The 15402-nt window shown below is 37.6% G+C and overlaps 1 protein-coding gene across 2 annotated transcripts in view; it reads right to left on the bottom strand.

Moving 5' to 3' along the window:
* The window catches only part of MTMR8 (myotubularin related protein 8), a 230332-nt gene that overhangs the window by 26939 nt on the left and 187991 nt on the right, over nucleotides 1–15402 (bottom strand). Inside the window, exon 13 of one of the 2 annotated variants that reach the window (XM_040266114.1) lies at nucleotides 13053–13179. The exons of the other annotated variant lie outside the window; for it this stretch is intronic. Coding sequence (XP_040122048.1) covers nucleotides 13053–13179 — 127 coding nt within the window. The remainder of the gene's footprint in view (nucleotides 1–13052; nucleotides 13180–15402) is intronic. 2 annotated transcript variants of the gene reach the window in all.

Genomic DNA, 15402 nt, shown 5'->3' with positions numbered 1-15402 from the left:
AAATTTTTTCTAGCTTTTTGAATGGGGCTTTTTCTTGATTGGGCATTTGCTTGGATGTTACAGATATCTGTCTGATTTCCAGAAACCTTGTAAAGTCATTTTATTTACTCTCTAGTTTTAAAAAATGCTCCTATGGGAGAATGACGATTTGGATCTTCCTATTCTAACATCTTGCTTTAAGCTTTTATCTTCTTCACATTGGAAGAATAATTTCACTGGTATAGAATTTTAGATTGGTTGTTTTCTCCTTTAAATGCTTTAAATATTTTATTCTATTCTGTCTGTGCTTGCAAGATTGTGAAGAGAAGTTTGATATAACTCTTACCCTTGCTTTGTTATAGGTATAGCAATTCTCCCTCTCTGGTTCCTTTCAAGAATTTGTCTTTGATCTTCTGCATTTTAAATATGATTTACATATGTGTAGACTTTCCTGGTATTTATTCTTTTTGGTATTCTATGAGTTTCCTGGGTCTGTGGGTTGGTGTCTATCATTAATTTTCAGAAATTCTTAGTTATTATTGCTTCAAATATTGCTTGTCTTCCTCCTTCCCTCCCTCCTTTTCTTTTTTCCTCCCTTCTTTTTCTTTCTTGTCTTTCTTCTTCTTCTATAGTCCCCTTACACCCACGTTATACCTTATGTAACTGTTTCACAATTCTTGGTTATCCTGTTTTCTAATTTCCATTTTTAAAATCTCTTGGGATTTCAGTTTTGGACGATTCTATTGATGTTTCTTCAAGTCACTGATTCTTTCCTTGGTTGTGTCCAATCTGTTGATGAGCCAATCAAAGGCATTCTTCATTTCTATTACATTATGCTTCATTTCCAACACTTCTTTTTCATTCTTCCTCAGAGTTACCATCTATCAACTTAAATTACCCATCTGTTCTTGCATGTTGTTAATTTCTTCTTTCTGTTGAAGAGCTTCATTTAAGAGTAGGTCCAACAAATTCTTTTATTTTGCCTTCACCTGAGGATGTCTTTTTCCTATGCATTCCTGAAGGATAGTTTCAATGAGTACAGCATTTCCAGTTGGCAATTTTTTTTTTCTTTCAGCAGTTGAAAAAATATCAACTATTTTTTGGCTTCCACAGCTTCATATGAAAATTCACTCTCACCTGAATTGGTAGCTCCTACAGATAATGTATCATTTCACTCTGGCTGTTCTCAATATTTTTTGTCTTTAGTTTTTAGAAGTTTAAATATTATGTGTCCTGGCATAGATTTCTTTGGGTTTATTCTATTTGGGGTTTGCTCAGTTGAAATCCTTAAGTTTGCACTTTTCACCAAATTTGGGAAGTTTTCAGCCATTACTGCTTCACATACTCCTTCAGCCCATTCTCTTTCTACTTTCTTTGTCTGAGTCCAAAGATATGAATGTTGGCTTAAAAAATGTTACACAGGCCCCTGAGGCTCTGCTTATTTATTTTTAAAGCCATTTTTAAATGTTTTTCAGATTGGGTAAATTATATTAACTTGTCCTTAAGTTCACAAATTTTATCCTGTTATATTAATTTTTTCATATATTCATGTTTTCTTTTGTTTCTAAATAATTTCTTTGCCTTTTTAATAGTATCAATGATGACAGTTTTAAAATCCTTTTCAGATAATCTGATTCATTTCAGTGTTGATGTCAGCTGTTTATCTTTTCTTATTCAAATTGTTATTTTCCTGGCTTGGTATTATGAGTGACTTTCTGTTGTATCCTGAACATTTCAGTTTAGTATGTTAGGAGACTCTGGGTCCTATTTAAATCTTTTTTAGTAGGCAGTCACCTTAATTTTAGCATGCTGATTCTGGCCTACTTTTGTCAGCTATGGTTACAATGGAAGTTTAGGCTTCAGAGCCTTTGTAGTGCTTTTTTCTTCCTGACTTATCTGGTATAATGAGTGTTACCAGTGCTTTCTGCTTGTGTTAGTTCAGAGAGTGGAAGGGCTTTCCCCAGGCCTGTTGCCTTGTGTCTCTCACTAGGGAATGGAAATTTCAGGTCTTCAAGGACAAAGAGGCTTCCCTGGCTGGTCCTTTATTTTTACAGTGTTCTCCCTGCCTATGGAAATGGAAGGAGCTTCCTGGGATGAGCACTTGTGGCAAGGCATCTCTTGTTGATACCTCCTGGCTACTACAGTGTCTCTCAGTGGGAAAGGCAGGGATGGAAAGCCCTTCACCTAGTTTATTATTATTAGTGGGGGATAGGGTCTTAATCGATCCCTTTTGCTGATGCTGCCATGCTCACCTGTCAGAGGGACTCTTTTTCAATCTGGGGGAGAAATTAGCCTCCCTGGGCTGCCCTTCTGTTCTTAAGTTAGAGGTCAGGAAATAGCTAAGTTGGACTGCCTTCTTCTTTTGGGTTGTTGCTCCCATCCTGGAGTTCCAAACCAGTTCTCTTACCACCTTTCAGAGTCTTCCTTTGGTTGGCTCTTGTGTTATTCACAGGGTTTAAAACTGGGACAACAAGGAGGGATGGTACAGGGAGGGAGGAGGGAGGGGGGTTCAGGATGGGGAACACGTGTATACCTGTGGTGGATTCATGTTGATGTATGGCAAAACCAATACAATATTGTAAAGTAATTAGCCTCCAATTAAAATAAATAGATTTATATTTAAAAAAAGTTGTACTTAACTGGCAGGAGCAGTGACAAATGAGTCTACAACATCCTTTCTGGACCAGAAGTCCAATAAACAGGATTTTAGAGTACCAAATTCTGAAGAGAGACAAAATTTTAAGGTGGCCTTGGGTTCCAAATAACTTACATACTCGCTTGGTGTCTTACACAGGATTTCAGTTATTTAAGGCACATGAAATACATTTAAAGCTCCTACCTCAAGGCGTGACACAGATGAGTCATTCAATAGGTATTTAATATCTTTCCCTAGAAATCATCTAGTTCAAACCACCTGTTTTAAACACAAGGCAAAGAGGCCTAAAGAAATGAAGAAGCCTTTCAAATGTGCTGTGACTCACATATATCCAAGTGACATTTTCCCCTTAAAGAACTTACATTGCCAATTCTTGATTTGGTTCCTTGCTTCAATGCAATAGCTTCTATGTGGTTCAGTTTGACAGGATTTGCCAATTTATATATGAAAAACACCTCCAAATTTACAAAATGCTTTCGCACTTACAACTTCCCTTGCTTTCCACAATCATAGTGTGAAACTCACAGGAAAGAGATTATTAGTATTTTGCAAATAAGAAAATATAGTAAGTTGAGGGGCTGAGACTTATCCAGAAGTGATCTCCCAACCAGGGCCTTCCATTGATACCTTTCCCCCTGTGAAACCAGATCTCTATGGGTGACAGAAGGCTGTGGAAATAGCTGATTTAAGGGGACTTGGCTTGCCATGTCCTCAGCTGCAACTAATGCAATAAGTTACCATGGGACTATACAATGGATAAATTCCAAGTACAAACTTATATTCCATATAATACCCTGATTTATAGATCAAATTACCCTTAGAGAATCTGTTGGTAAAAAAAATCCTGCCAGACAGATGAAATTATCCATTTGAAGAGGTCATCTCAGGGAAGAGGGTATGTTATATCAGAAAAGAGGTTGAGGATTCCAATAGAGGGAAATAGGCTCTATGGGAATGAACAAAATGTGTTGTCAGACAGTATGGTTTATGAGTTAAGTGGATGTCAGTCTTGCTCTCCCAGCTCATCAAAGCTAGCTAGACTCTGTACTCCATAGTGCTGTCCAGAGCCAGGCATCTTCTCTGATACTTGTCTTATTTTAACATTTAATCTACCTGCAGATTTTGTCTTTATAACGAGGTTCATCCATTAAGGCAAGGCTAGGTCAGTGTACCTTTCTTTTTTGAAGGTATGCCACTTTTCCTCTAATTTGTAACTATCACGTGGTAACCTCACACACATTAAAAAATTGATACTTTTAAATTCTAGGTCAAAAAACTGTTATCAACCAAATATCTTCAAATTGGACACAAGTGCAAAATTGGGCCAGTGAACAATTTAACACTGGACTAAAGAAATAACAGTGAATATTTTTACAGCATCACACACTCATACCCCACTGGTATGACAGGTTCAAGATAACACACAATAAGAAGTTTAAAGTCAATCATATACACTGTTGTACCTTATAAAGTTCAGACTTGAGCTGCTGTGATAGTCATTCTGTAAACCTGAGGCTAATGAAAAGTCAGGTTTTCAAGAACCTACACAGCCTGGGTTCTGATTTATGTATCAGTTACATGACATTCATGCAGGTATATGGCTAATATTATCACACTACAGGTAACAGTGGTCATATATTTGAACAGTATTCTAAAGATGCCTGATTGATACAGTGAAAAGGACAGTTGCTTCACCATCTCTTTGGTTTGTATGTCTGGCTTAACATGTCCTAAAGTTCTATGGCACTCAGCTGGACAATATCAAAGTTAGAGTACATGCATGCTTGCTAAGTCACTTCAGTCAAGTCCAACTCTTTGCAACCCTATGAACTTCCCACCAGCTCATCTATCCATGGGATTCTCCACGCAAGAATACTGGAGTGGGTTGCTGTGCCCTCCTCCAGGGGATATTCCTGACCAAAGGATTGAACCTGCATTTCCTGTGGCTCCTGCATTACAGTAGGATTCTTTACCTTTGAGCCACCAGGGAAACCCCATAGTTAGAGGTCTAGAACTAAAGCAGATTTTTATTCTTGGATAAATTCTCTTCATCTGAATGAATGCCCAAATAACCTGTTCAACCAGATGCTACTAAAGTTACAGTAAACACATACACATATACAAACTCTGAGTTACATTCTAAAAAGACTGAATTTGTTACCTGTTTCTAAGCCTGATACACTGTTAACTAGAATATAGGACATGCTCTATTTCAAAACTAGGGGAAAAAAATTAGGATACATGCTCTGTAGCATTCCTATTGACATTTGCAAAATACAGAAACAACCCTGTCAGCAAATGTGAGGTGGAGACATAGAAAGACTTTATGGGAACTGGTGTGGCCAACTGCATGAGAGGTGGGATCAGAGATGTGAATCTTTCAACAGTGATCACCTAGTGACTTTGGTGTATATAGTCTCATCTGACTCAGGGAGAGGGCTATCAAGTGGTGGTTTATCTACAAAGAGGCAAAGAAGGACACATAAGCCTTGGAGACATTTTGATGGGAGAGGATACCACCTACCATCCTTTACCCTTTAAAAGAAAAGAAAACCCAGGACCACATACCCTAGAAGTGAAAATTGTCGAGAGACAGAAAATACACAGAGCATTCTAAAGGAAAAAAATTCTACCAGTGTAAAATATAACCTTAAAAGAAAATATGTCAGCCATAATACTAACTGGAAAAGAAGCCCTAATTTGGACCTTATTGGAGCACATTCAATCTTAATTAATTGGCATGCTGGTCATCCTGGACTGCCATATGCTCCTTTTGATTAACTGGCCAGATGTATTTCTATACCTTCTCTTTCCTCCTTCTTTTCTTCTACCTTCTCCACAACTGGTATTCTATAAAGGCTAGTGTACAGCTCTCTAAGAGTCAGAGTACAAAGTCATGAAAATGGTTGAAAGGCAACAAAGCTTTGGAAGAGAAAGAGGCTTTTAGGTAACTCCCAAAGCTTTAGAAAATGCCCCAGCAAGACACATGGGCCTAAATTAGATAGCTTTCAAAGAGTACTTGCCTTTTGTGAAGACAAGTCACAATCACAGAGCATGCAACACACTTCTACTTGCACTGACATCGAAAGGAGACATGGGTTGCTGTGATTGGTGATGAAATCAATACTTCCCATTTAAGAGGAAGGCGAAGACTGTCAAGTCTCATAGCCAGGGAATCAGAGAAGACATGTTCTGTATGGGTTGAAAATCCTTTTTTTTTTTGCCTTGAAAAAGCTTCTATTGCTGCCATCAAATGCTGTGAAAACAGAACTTCCTCCAAAAGGGCAACAAACTAAGAGTCCTTTACGACCCCAAATCTTTTCTCTTATCCTTTTCCTATTTGGTTTCATCTAAGTCATCATCTCTTTACATTATATTAAAAAAGTAACCTCATAGGAAAAAAATTTAAGACTTAATCCATTTCTAATTTTTCTTTTGAAATGTCTATATAAAATGTCAGGTCTAGATTTGGCACTTAGAAGAAAGTAACCAAATTTGGTTATAATCATATCTGCCTGTATCATACATAGAATTCTGGGAAGGAGAGGCCTGAGGGTGGGGGAACCATTTGGTACAAGAGACATCATTAAATCATTTACTTTGGAAATTGAGAGAGAAAGTGAGAACAATCTTCCTAGGAAGAAACCAATCTGAAATATAATATTCCCCTTTTGAGACAACTTTACCTTTTCCCACACACCTGTTTTTTAAAAAAGCCACTTTATAAAATGTTCTCATAGAAAGATTTCCCAGTGGTATATCAATGCTTAATAGCATCAAAAAAGGTGTTATGTGTTAATAAAAATCACTATGTAACAAAGATCTGATATAGTTATTAAACTTCTCTTTCTGCTAAATTCAGGCCAAGCTTAAATATTTACAAATTTTATTTGAAAACATCTCTTAAAAAGACTGATTCCTTCTTGTTGGAAGTGTTCAAGGGAAGATTTTACTTTCAGTGAAGTTTGAGGTGTGTCTCAGAAAAAATATGTCGATGTATGTTAACAGGCATGACAACTATCTTGGTAGTAATTGAACACAGTTTCTAGGGTGATTTTCCAAAAGATACCTGTGCCTAATACATGTACCATAAGCTTTCTAGTCTTGCCAAATTAGTGCTAAATAAATCTTCATGCTTTCTTTCATACAGCAAACCCCAGCCTTAAATTTTTTCTTTAAAAACTTGGACTATTAATTTATTACTTAGGTTTGTTATTTAGGATTGTTTTACTTATTACCATGAGGAATCTGTTATTCTATAAACTAATAATTAATGAATTTTTTAAAAAAGAGTGTTCATGTAAAATCTAAGAATGGCCACAATCCCAGGCACAAAGACTGCCTCAGGCTTGGAAAAGATAAGCAGTGACCCCAGACCTGTGAAAACTGTATAGGAAACAGGCAGATGTCAGGTTCATGCATAAGACAGTGGCAGGTGGTTAAATGCCTTCCTATTTAAATGGGGCAGTCACAGGAGAATGGAATTTTCTGCTCAGGGAACTGGAAGGGTAGGGCAGTAGTAGAGGGAGTCACATTTCTTTAACAGCATAGATGCTATATGAGGATATGAAATGAAAGCCATTAATAGATGATCTTTTCTAGTACACTCAGTAACTTTCCTTCAGGACTCTCCCCTCTATTGCTAGGCTCTTGACTACAGATAGCTACTGGGTTTTTACCAGTGCATAAATATTTGGATTCTACTGAACATTTTTCCTTCCTCAGATTTTCAAATCCAACTATAAAACAGTAGGTGTTAGGTGTTGAGAGTAAATAGGGGGTTTTTGCAAGGTTTTCCTTAGTTCTGTGTATGGCATATACAAGTAATATAGGACATATTGAGGAATAAACATAATAAACACCAAACAAGTTGACTGGAAACACTGTGTTTTTCTTCAGCACTTCTCAGTTTAGAATTGTATTGAAAAAAACTTGTCACTAATGATTAATTTTGTTTTGGATCTAAGAAATAAAGTTTGGTACTATGTACACCCTTGTACAGGTCTGTAGAAATAAATATGAGACTAATTTTTACAGGATTTGCAAAAGTCATTTGCCTTTTTCTTTTCTATAGAAAACTCTAACACACTATTGGAAATATCATGCTAGATAATGAACTATAAAATTCAGATTGAGATGTGGGAGAAAGTCTTTGGTATAAAGCAAAATCCAGAATAAACTCACTTGTGGCAGATGATTGGTACTGTCATTGTCTTTGACATCCTCCTTATTGTCAATGTCTTTGATATCCCCCTTCACAGAGCCAGAGTTAGATGGAGCTTCCAGATCAAAATGACTTGCACAAATCCCATTTATTTCAAGAAGTAACAAGTCAAATGACAACTGGCAACATCTGATGATTTATGTTATATAAGCCAAAGATCCCTGGGCTTCCCTGGTAGCTCAGTTGGTAAAGAATCTGCCTGCAATGCAGAAGACCTAGGTTCGAACCCTGAGTTGGGAAGGTCCCCTGGAGGAGGGCATGGCAACCCACTCTAGTAATCTTGCCTGAAGAATCCCCATGGACAGAGAAGACTGGCATGCAGCAGTCCATGGGGTCACAAACAGTCACAGACGACTGAGCAATTAAGCACATAAGTTAAAGATCAAATAGTGGAAAGTGGGGGATCAGAGAAGATACAATAGGAAATCCCATTGATGTTTTAACATTAAAGGAAGAAGGCAGCTATCAAGAAGAGGCAAGTAGAAAAATGGCTCCTATTTACATATAAAAAAAGACAACCAAAATGACTTCAGAGTTCTTCTAAGTAGGACTATTTTTTTTTTGTCCATAGTTTAGCTCTTCTCTGCTATTTCTAACACTTTGATTAGAAGGCCTACCTTTCTTACAGAGTAACTAATGAGGTGATCCTTTAGAGATGTCTGTATTTACAAATGGATGTGATAGTAACAGAGATGGCTCTTTCACTAAGAATCTCGGGGGTTTTTTAGCTTAAATCATATACATGGTATAAAAAATAGACATCCTGGGTGAAGATATGGATTCTATTGCCAAAGGAAATTCTGAAAATGATGACAATATATTGCATGACTCAAACTATGCAAGGCTTATCCTACCCCAACATGTGGAAGTGGGTAAACTATGACTGTATATCCAATAGTAAAGTGTACAGCAAGTGTATCAACCCCTAATTGGGGAAAGTTTAGTTTCCCCTTCCTCTGGAGTAGCTGGGCATGCCTTAAGAACAGACTTTTTTCAAAAATCTTCATTAGTACAAGGTGTTAAGCCTACCAGATTTTAAAAGTAGTGCCAATTATGTCAAAAAATCCACAAATTGATGTGATGTCTAGAGAAGTAAAACCACTGATCTTCATAAAAATGCCTAAGAAGAGGGACTTCCCTGGCAGTCCAATGATTAAGATTCCACAATTCCACTGCAGAGGGAATGGGTTTGATCCCTGTACAGTGAACTAAGATCCCACAGGCCATGTCCTATGGGCAAAAAAAAGAAAAAAAAACAACCCCAAGAAGAGTCATGTTTTAGGAAAACTTAGGTGGGCACATATGCCATGTATAAGCCAGGGTCTAAAGCATGAAGATTTTCAGTTGTCTCCTGAACTGATGTTGAAAATGCTATTGATCAACATTATTAATTCAGACCCCACTGTTTTGGAATTTATCATTTTAGAATGTAGTGGATTCAAGTTTATTGATGGGCTATCTATAAAAAAGGCAGTTGGATAAGTGAGTATTATAAGACCTAGCTAGGGAGTGAATTGGGAAAATTTTCCTTATATGTTCTAAACCACCAAGTACCCATATACCATTTTTATTTATTTCTCAGGCAAATGTTGGGGGTCTCTACCGGGAATAACGTGAACTTTCATTGTACGACTATATATACCTTCAAGTAAAATTTTCTTTCAAGTCATTCTGCAATTCAGTTACCTTTGCATATACCATCCCTTCAACAGGGTCTTAATTCTTCACTATGACAATATTTCTACTTGTTCTTGTGATAGAATAGTAAGGGTGGAAAAGTAAGGGAGACTGACCTTTAAGGAAAATGGAATAATGGAACCAATCTAATATCTCAGCTGAAAAGCAAGATATTATATTTTTAAAGCTAAATCCCATTCTAGAACTATAATGTACTTTTTCTTTTGCCTATATTCTAGGCTGCTTGACATGCATATGTTGTTTGTTCTTGTTTAGTTGCTAAAAAGTCATGTCTCTTTTGACTCTATGTTCTGGAGCCCATTAGGCTCCTTTGTCCATGGGATTTCTCAGACAAGAATACTGGAGTGGGTTGCCATTTCCTTCTCCAGAGGATCTTCCCAATCCAGGGATCGAACCCACGTCTCCTGCATCGGCGGGTGGATTCATTACCACTGAGCCACCAGGGAAGCCCTGAGGTACATATACTGATTGCTTAACTGGTTAAGGCCCTAAATCCCCTTCTACAGTCTTAAGCCTCAGTCATTTAATCCAGTTAGAAAAGCAGCACAGCCTTTTTTGAGACAAGGATCATTGTGGGTGTTGTAGGTACAACTAACATGGAAACAGATGAATAGCTCACTGTTGCTTAGAGAAGCCTAGCTTGGTGCTGCCCTTAGACAGCCCTATGTCCTCAGAGATGCCCATGTTCCCAGAGAAGCTCATGGTCTCAGAGATGCTGGTATCTTCATAGAAGCCCATAGCCTCAGTGGTTCCCATGTTGTCAGAGATGCCCAAGACCCCAGAGATGCCTGTGTCTCCAGAGAAGCCCACATCTCTAGAAATGTTTATGGCCCTAAGGTTGCCCATGATCTCATAATAGTCATGGTGGAAATCTGCACACTGACTTTTTACTTGACCCATCTGAACTAGAGGGCCTCCTTCTCTAGAAAGAGTGCCATTCTCCATCAAGTATTCAGGTCTCCATCAGTACCCATAAAACAGACAGGATTTGTCAAAGGAGTTCCCAGGTGCTGAGATAATAAATGCCCTAATTGAGAGCAGGTTCAGACTTCTGGTGGCTCATTATGGGCTTTCAGTTTCTGTCATGGGAGCAAGGAATGGTTGAAAAGAATTAGAAACTGGAGTAAAACTAGGCAAATATCACACTGACATATAGGGATCCTGTCAGCTGTCACTTATATGGTAGCCAATGACTTTTTGTCCCCTCCTCCTCCTCAAACATCTTTTATTCATCACTTAACATAGTGCTTTAAAAGCCCTACCTCTAAATAACCTCAAAGGTCTTGTATCTATAAAAGTTCCCTTTTCTGATAAATGCAATTTTATTACTGAGAACAGGGAAGGCAAGGGAAAGGATCACTAACATTTATTGATTACTTCCATGTGCCAACCACTATAGTATTTCATTTTATGCTAAAGTCCTATTAGTTAAGTATTAGCTATATTTTACAGATGAGGAAACTGAGGTTCAGAGAATTTAAGTAAGTTCACCCAAATTCACACATTTAAGAAGTGGCAGAGCTGGGATCTGACCCTGCCTCTCCTTAATGCCAAAGTCTATGACGTGTCTACTACTTCATGCTGTCTCCAATAGATATTTTCACTTTCAGGGATAACAATGACTCACTGATATTTCACAATAGTGATTCTTAGCTTTCTCGGGAGGTCACATACACCTTTGAAAATCTGGAGTAAAGGATGAACCTTCTCAGAAAATCACATGCAGGCACAAATGAGTGAATGAGATGGCACAAAAACAGTTTTTAGGGATAATTTCAGGGGTTTCACAGATCCCTTGAAGGTCATCTGTGGACATCTATGGGTTTATGAACTCCAGTTAAGAGCTCCTGCCTTAGGGATAAGCATACCATTCTTATTTTCCTGGAAGTCAGAAAATCATACACACACACACACACACATACACACATGTATACAGTGATAACACTTGGAGAAAGAAACTGACTGCATAGGTGGCTGGGAGAGTTTTTTCAACATTTCATTTTGTACACTTCTGTATTGTGCATATTCTAACTTTATACTTGTACTGCCTTTTAAAAAACATCAACAGGGTATCTGTAATATAATATGGGCTGCTTTTTCTTCTCTGTATTAAAAAAGGAATGTTAATAATAGTTATTATCTTTTTTGCTTTCTTTTTCTTTTTCTTTAATTGGAGGATAATTGCTTTAAAATATTGTATTGGTTATTTTAAAAGGAAGCCTTACTTACTTTTTAACTTTAGAATCAGAGAGTGATATGATTCTGTCTATTAACAGAATGAATCTGATTCTCTTAGGAATTAAATAGGAATAAATAAAAGAGCTAGGTTTATAATAGGGGACCTGCTCTGGAGACCCTGTGGAAAAGGTTGCTAATAGGTAAAAGAGGAGTCAGGAGAAAGGTTCCTTACTTCTCAGTTCTGCCTAGGGCTTCCTTCCTGGGGCTGCTTGTTTCCTTTGTTTTCTGATTTTAAGTCATACTTCAGTTTTCTTCCTTCCCCTCCCTCTCTTCATCTTTTTTTTTTTTTAATGGAACTAAGTAACTGACTGTTGCTTTTCAAGAGGACATTCAAAAGTTTAGGATCTGATGCAACCACAATACATTTATTTAAAAAATAAAAGGATATTTGTTTACTTACAGGGAGCAGCAGAAATGCTATGACTTATCTGGTGGAAAGGAGATTCACGCCCAGTTCCTAAGCAGCACACCCTTTCCAAGAAATCTTTTCTAAGAAGTATCCCTCCCCTTTACTTCAAACATATCCTAGGGACCTCTGGATTCCAGAAGCAGCTCAGCATTTTCCATTTTTTTTTTGAAAAGAAATCCCTGTTGACTTGTTCAACTCTAATTAAAAACAAGTGTATGACTTTGGTTTTGCTGGTATCATAAAGGAAATCAACACATAATCATATCCTAAAGCAAAAGAACCATTCAATGAACAGAGTTTATCATCTGCATGGGAAGGAAATCAGATTTTTTTAAAAGGTTTTGATTGTTGGAATAGCAATGTCATCGTTCTCATTAGTACACCCAAGAAGTTATACTTATTTTCTTGATGGATAACAAATACCTGCATTATTTCCCTGAAATTCCCTCTTGTTCCTCCTCATAATTCCATCCAGATTAAAAAAGGGAACAAATTGGCTTAACTAGCTGACTATGATATTTACCACTTAATATGGGAGGTTACAGAGAAGGCAATGGCAACCCACTCCAGTACTCTTGCCTGAAAAATCCCATGGGCGGAGGAGCCTGGTAGGCTGCAGTCCATGGGGTCGCAGAGTCGGACATGACTGAAGCGACTTAGCAGCAGCAGCATGGGAGGTTAAAAAAAAAAGAGCTGTGCATCAGAGCTTTATAGACACAGGATGCTTGGAAAGCAGAGAGGATAACAAGCCAGCCAGGTAGCTTCCCACAAGTACCAAATCAATTCCAAGTGAGTTAGGACTACTCAGAAGGTGTAAGAGATTCTCTTTTTGAGATTCAACTTTTCACCTTTTCTAGTTTGTGCACATCTGCCTCCAGCATTGATCTCTGCTTCTTAATTTCCAGGAGGCTCTCTAGCATACTCTGCTTGGGCTGCAACCCTTTGTCAAAGCGGTTATACATCCCACACCAGAACCTTGAATAAACAAAAAGAAAAAAAAAAGTGGGTTAGTTTAGCTAGAGAAATAGATTATTTTATGTTTTGTTCATGTCAAGAAAATATCAGCTTAGTAGTTAGGCAGATCTCAAAAGTAAGGTAACTATGATAACATTAAAAACACAGGACATGCTCATAATTTAAAAGTAATGTTCTTAGCAGAAACATCTCTGCTGAAGACAGGCTGCCTAAAGTTGTACTGAGCTCATAGCCACATCTAACACACATGCCTTGACATACTCTGCCTACCCCAAAGAATAAGACCCAGCTCCACCCACTAGTGGGCAGGCACAAGCCCCAGGATCAACCTCATCCACCAGAAAGCAGACACTAGAAGAAAGAAGAGCTATAGCCCTGCAAGCATACAGAAAGGAAACTACAAACACAGAAAATCAGGCAAAATGAGATGGCAAAGAAGTATGTTGCAGATGAAGGAACAAGATAAAACCACAGAAAAACAACTAAATCAGGTGGAGGTAGACAATCTACCTAAAAGAATTCAGAGTAATGATAGTAAAAGTGTTTCAAAATCTTGGAAAAGGAATGGAGGTAGACTGAGAAGATAAAATAAATATTTAACAAAGAGCTGTAAGATTTAAAGAACAAACAGAGATAAATAATACAATTACTGGGATGAAAAAATACACTAGAAGGAATCAGTGGCATAATAAATGAGGTAGAAGAACTAATGAATGAGCCAGAAAACAGAGTGGTGGAAATCACTGCCATGAAACAGAATAAAGAAAAAAAGAATGAAAACAAATGAGAACAGTCTCAGAGACCTTTGGGACAATGTTAAAAGCACCAATATTTACATTATAGGAGTCCTAGAAGGAGAAGAAAGAGAAAAAGATTCTTAGAAAATATTTGAATAGATAATAGCCAAAAACTTCTCTACCATGAGAAAAGAAACACTCACTCAAGTCCAGGAAGTACAGAGTACCATACGGGATAAACACAAGGAGGAACATGCTGAGACACATATTAATCAAACTGACAGAAATCAAAAAACAAAAAGAAAATACTGAAAGCAACAAGGGAAAAGCAACAGATAACATACATATACATAGCTGATTTTTCAGTAGAAACTGCAGGCCAGAAGCTTTTGATATGATATATGTAAAGTGATGAAAGGGAAAAGCTTCCAAACACGAATATTCTACCCGGCAAGACTCTTATTCAGATTTGACAGAGAAATCAAAACTTTTGCAGACAATCAAAGTTAAGAGAATTCAGCATCACCAAAAAAGCTTTACAACAGATGCTAAAGGAACTTCTCTAGGAACAAATGAAAAGTCCACAACTAAGACAATAAAATTACAAATGGGAAGGCTCAGTGGTAAAGGCAAACATGAATCTAGTAAAGTTGTAGGATACAAAATTAATACAAAGAAGTCTCTTCCATTCATATACACTAACAATGAAAGATCAGAAAGAGAAATTAAGGAAACAATCACATTTAACATCACATCAAAAAGAATGAAATACCTGGGAGCAAACCTACTTAAGGAGGGAAAAGAATCTGTACTCTGAAAACTATGAGACAACAATGAAAGAAATTGAAGATGACACAGACAGATGGATAGATATGCCATGTTCTTGGATTGGAGGAATCAAAATTGTGAAAATGACTATATTACCCAAGGCAATCTACAGATTCAAAACAATCCCTATCAAATTACCAATGGCATTTTTTCAGAGAACTACAACAAATTTTTACAATATGTATGTAAACATAGAAGACTCCAAATAGCCAAAGAAGTGAAGTTAAGTCGCTCAGTCGTTTCCGACTCTTTGCGACCCCATGGACTGTAGCCTACCAGGCTCCTCCCTCCATGGGATTCTCCAGGCAAGAGTACTGGAGTGGGTTGCCATTTTCCTTCTCCAGGGGATCTTCCCGACCCAGGGATCGAACTCTGGTCTCCCACATTCCAGGCGGATGCTTTAACCTCTAAGCCACCAGGGAAGCCTCCAAATAGCCAAAGCAATCTTGAAATAAACAGAGCTGGAGGAATCAGGCTCCCTGACTTCAGACTATACTATGAAGCTACAGTAATCAAGACAGTATGGATCATACTGGCACAAAAACAGAAATATTGATCAGTGGAACAGGATAGAAAGCCCAGAGATAAATCCACACACCTATGGTCAACATATCTTTGATAAAGGAAGCAATAATATATAATGGAGAAAAGACAGCCT

Source organism: Oryx dammah, unplaced genomic scaffold (genome assembly GCF_014754425.2).
Source record: "Oryx dammah isolate SB20612 unplaced genomic scaffold, SCBI_Odam_1.1 HiC_scaffold_23, whole genome shotgun sequence".
NCBI classification, from domain to species: Eukaryota; Metazoa; Chordata; class Mammalia; order Artiodactyla; family Bovidae; genus Oryx; species Oryx dammah.
The sequence above is the reverse complement of the archived record's forward strand: the minus strand, read 5'-3'. Positions and strand labels throughout refer to the sequence as shown.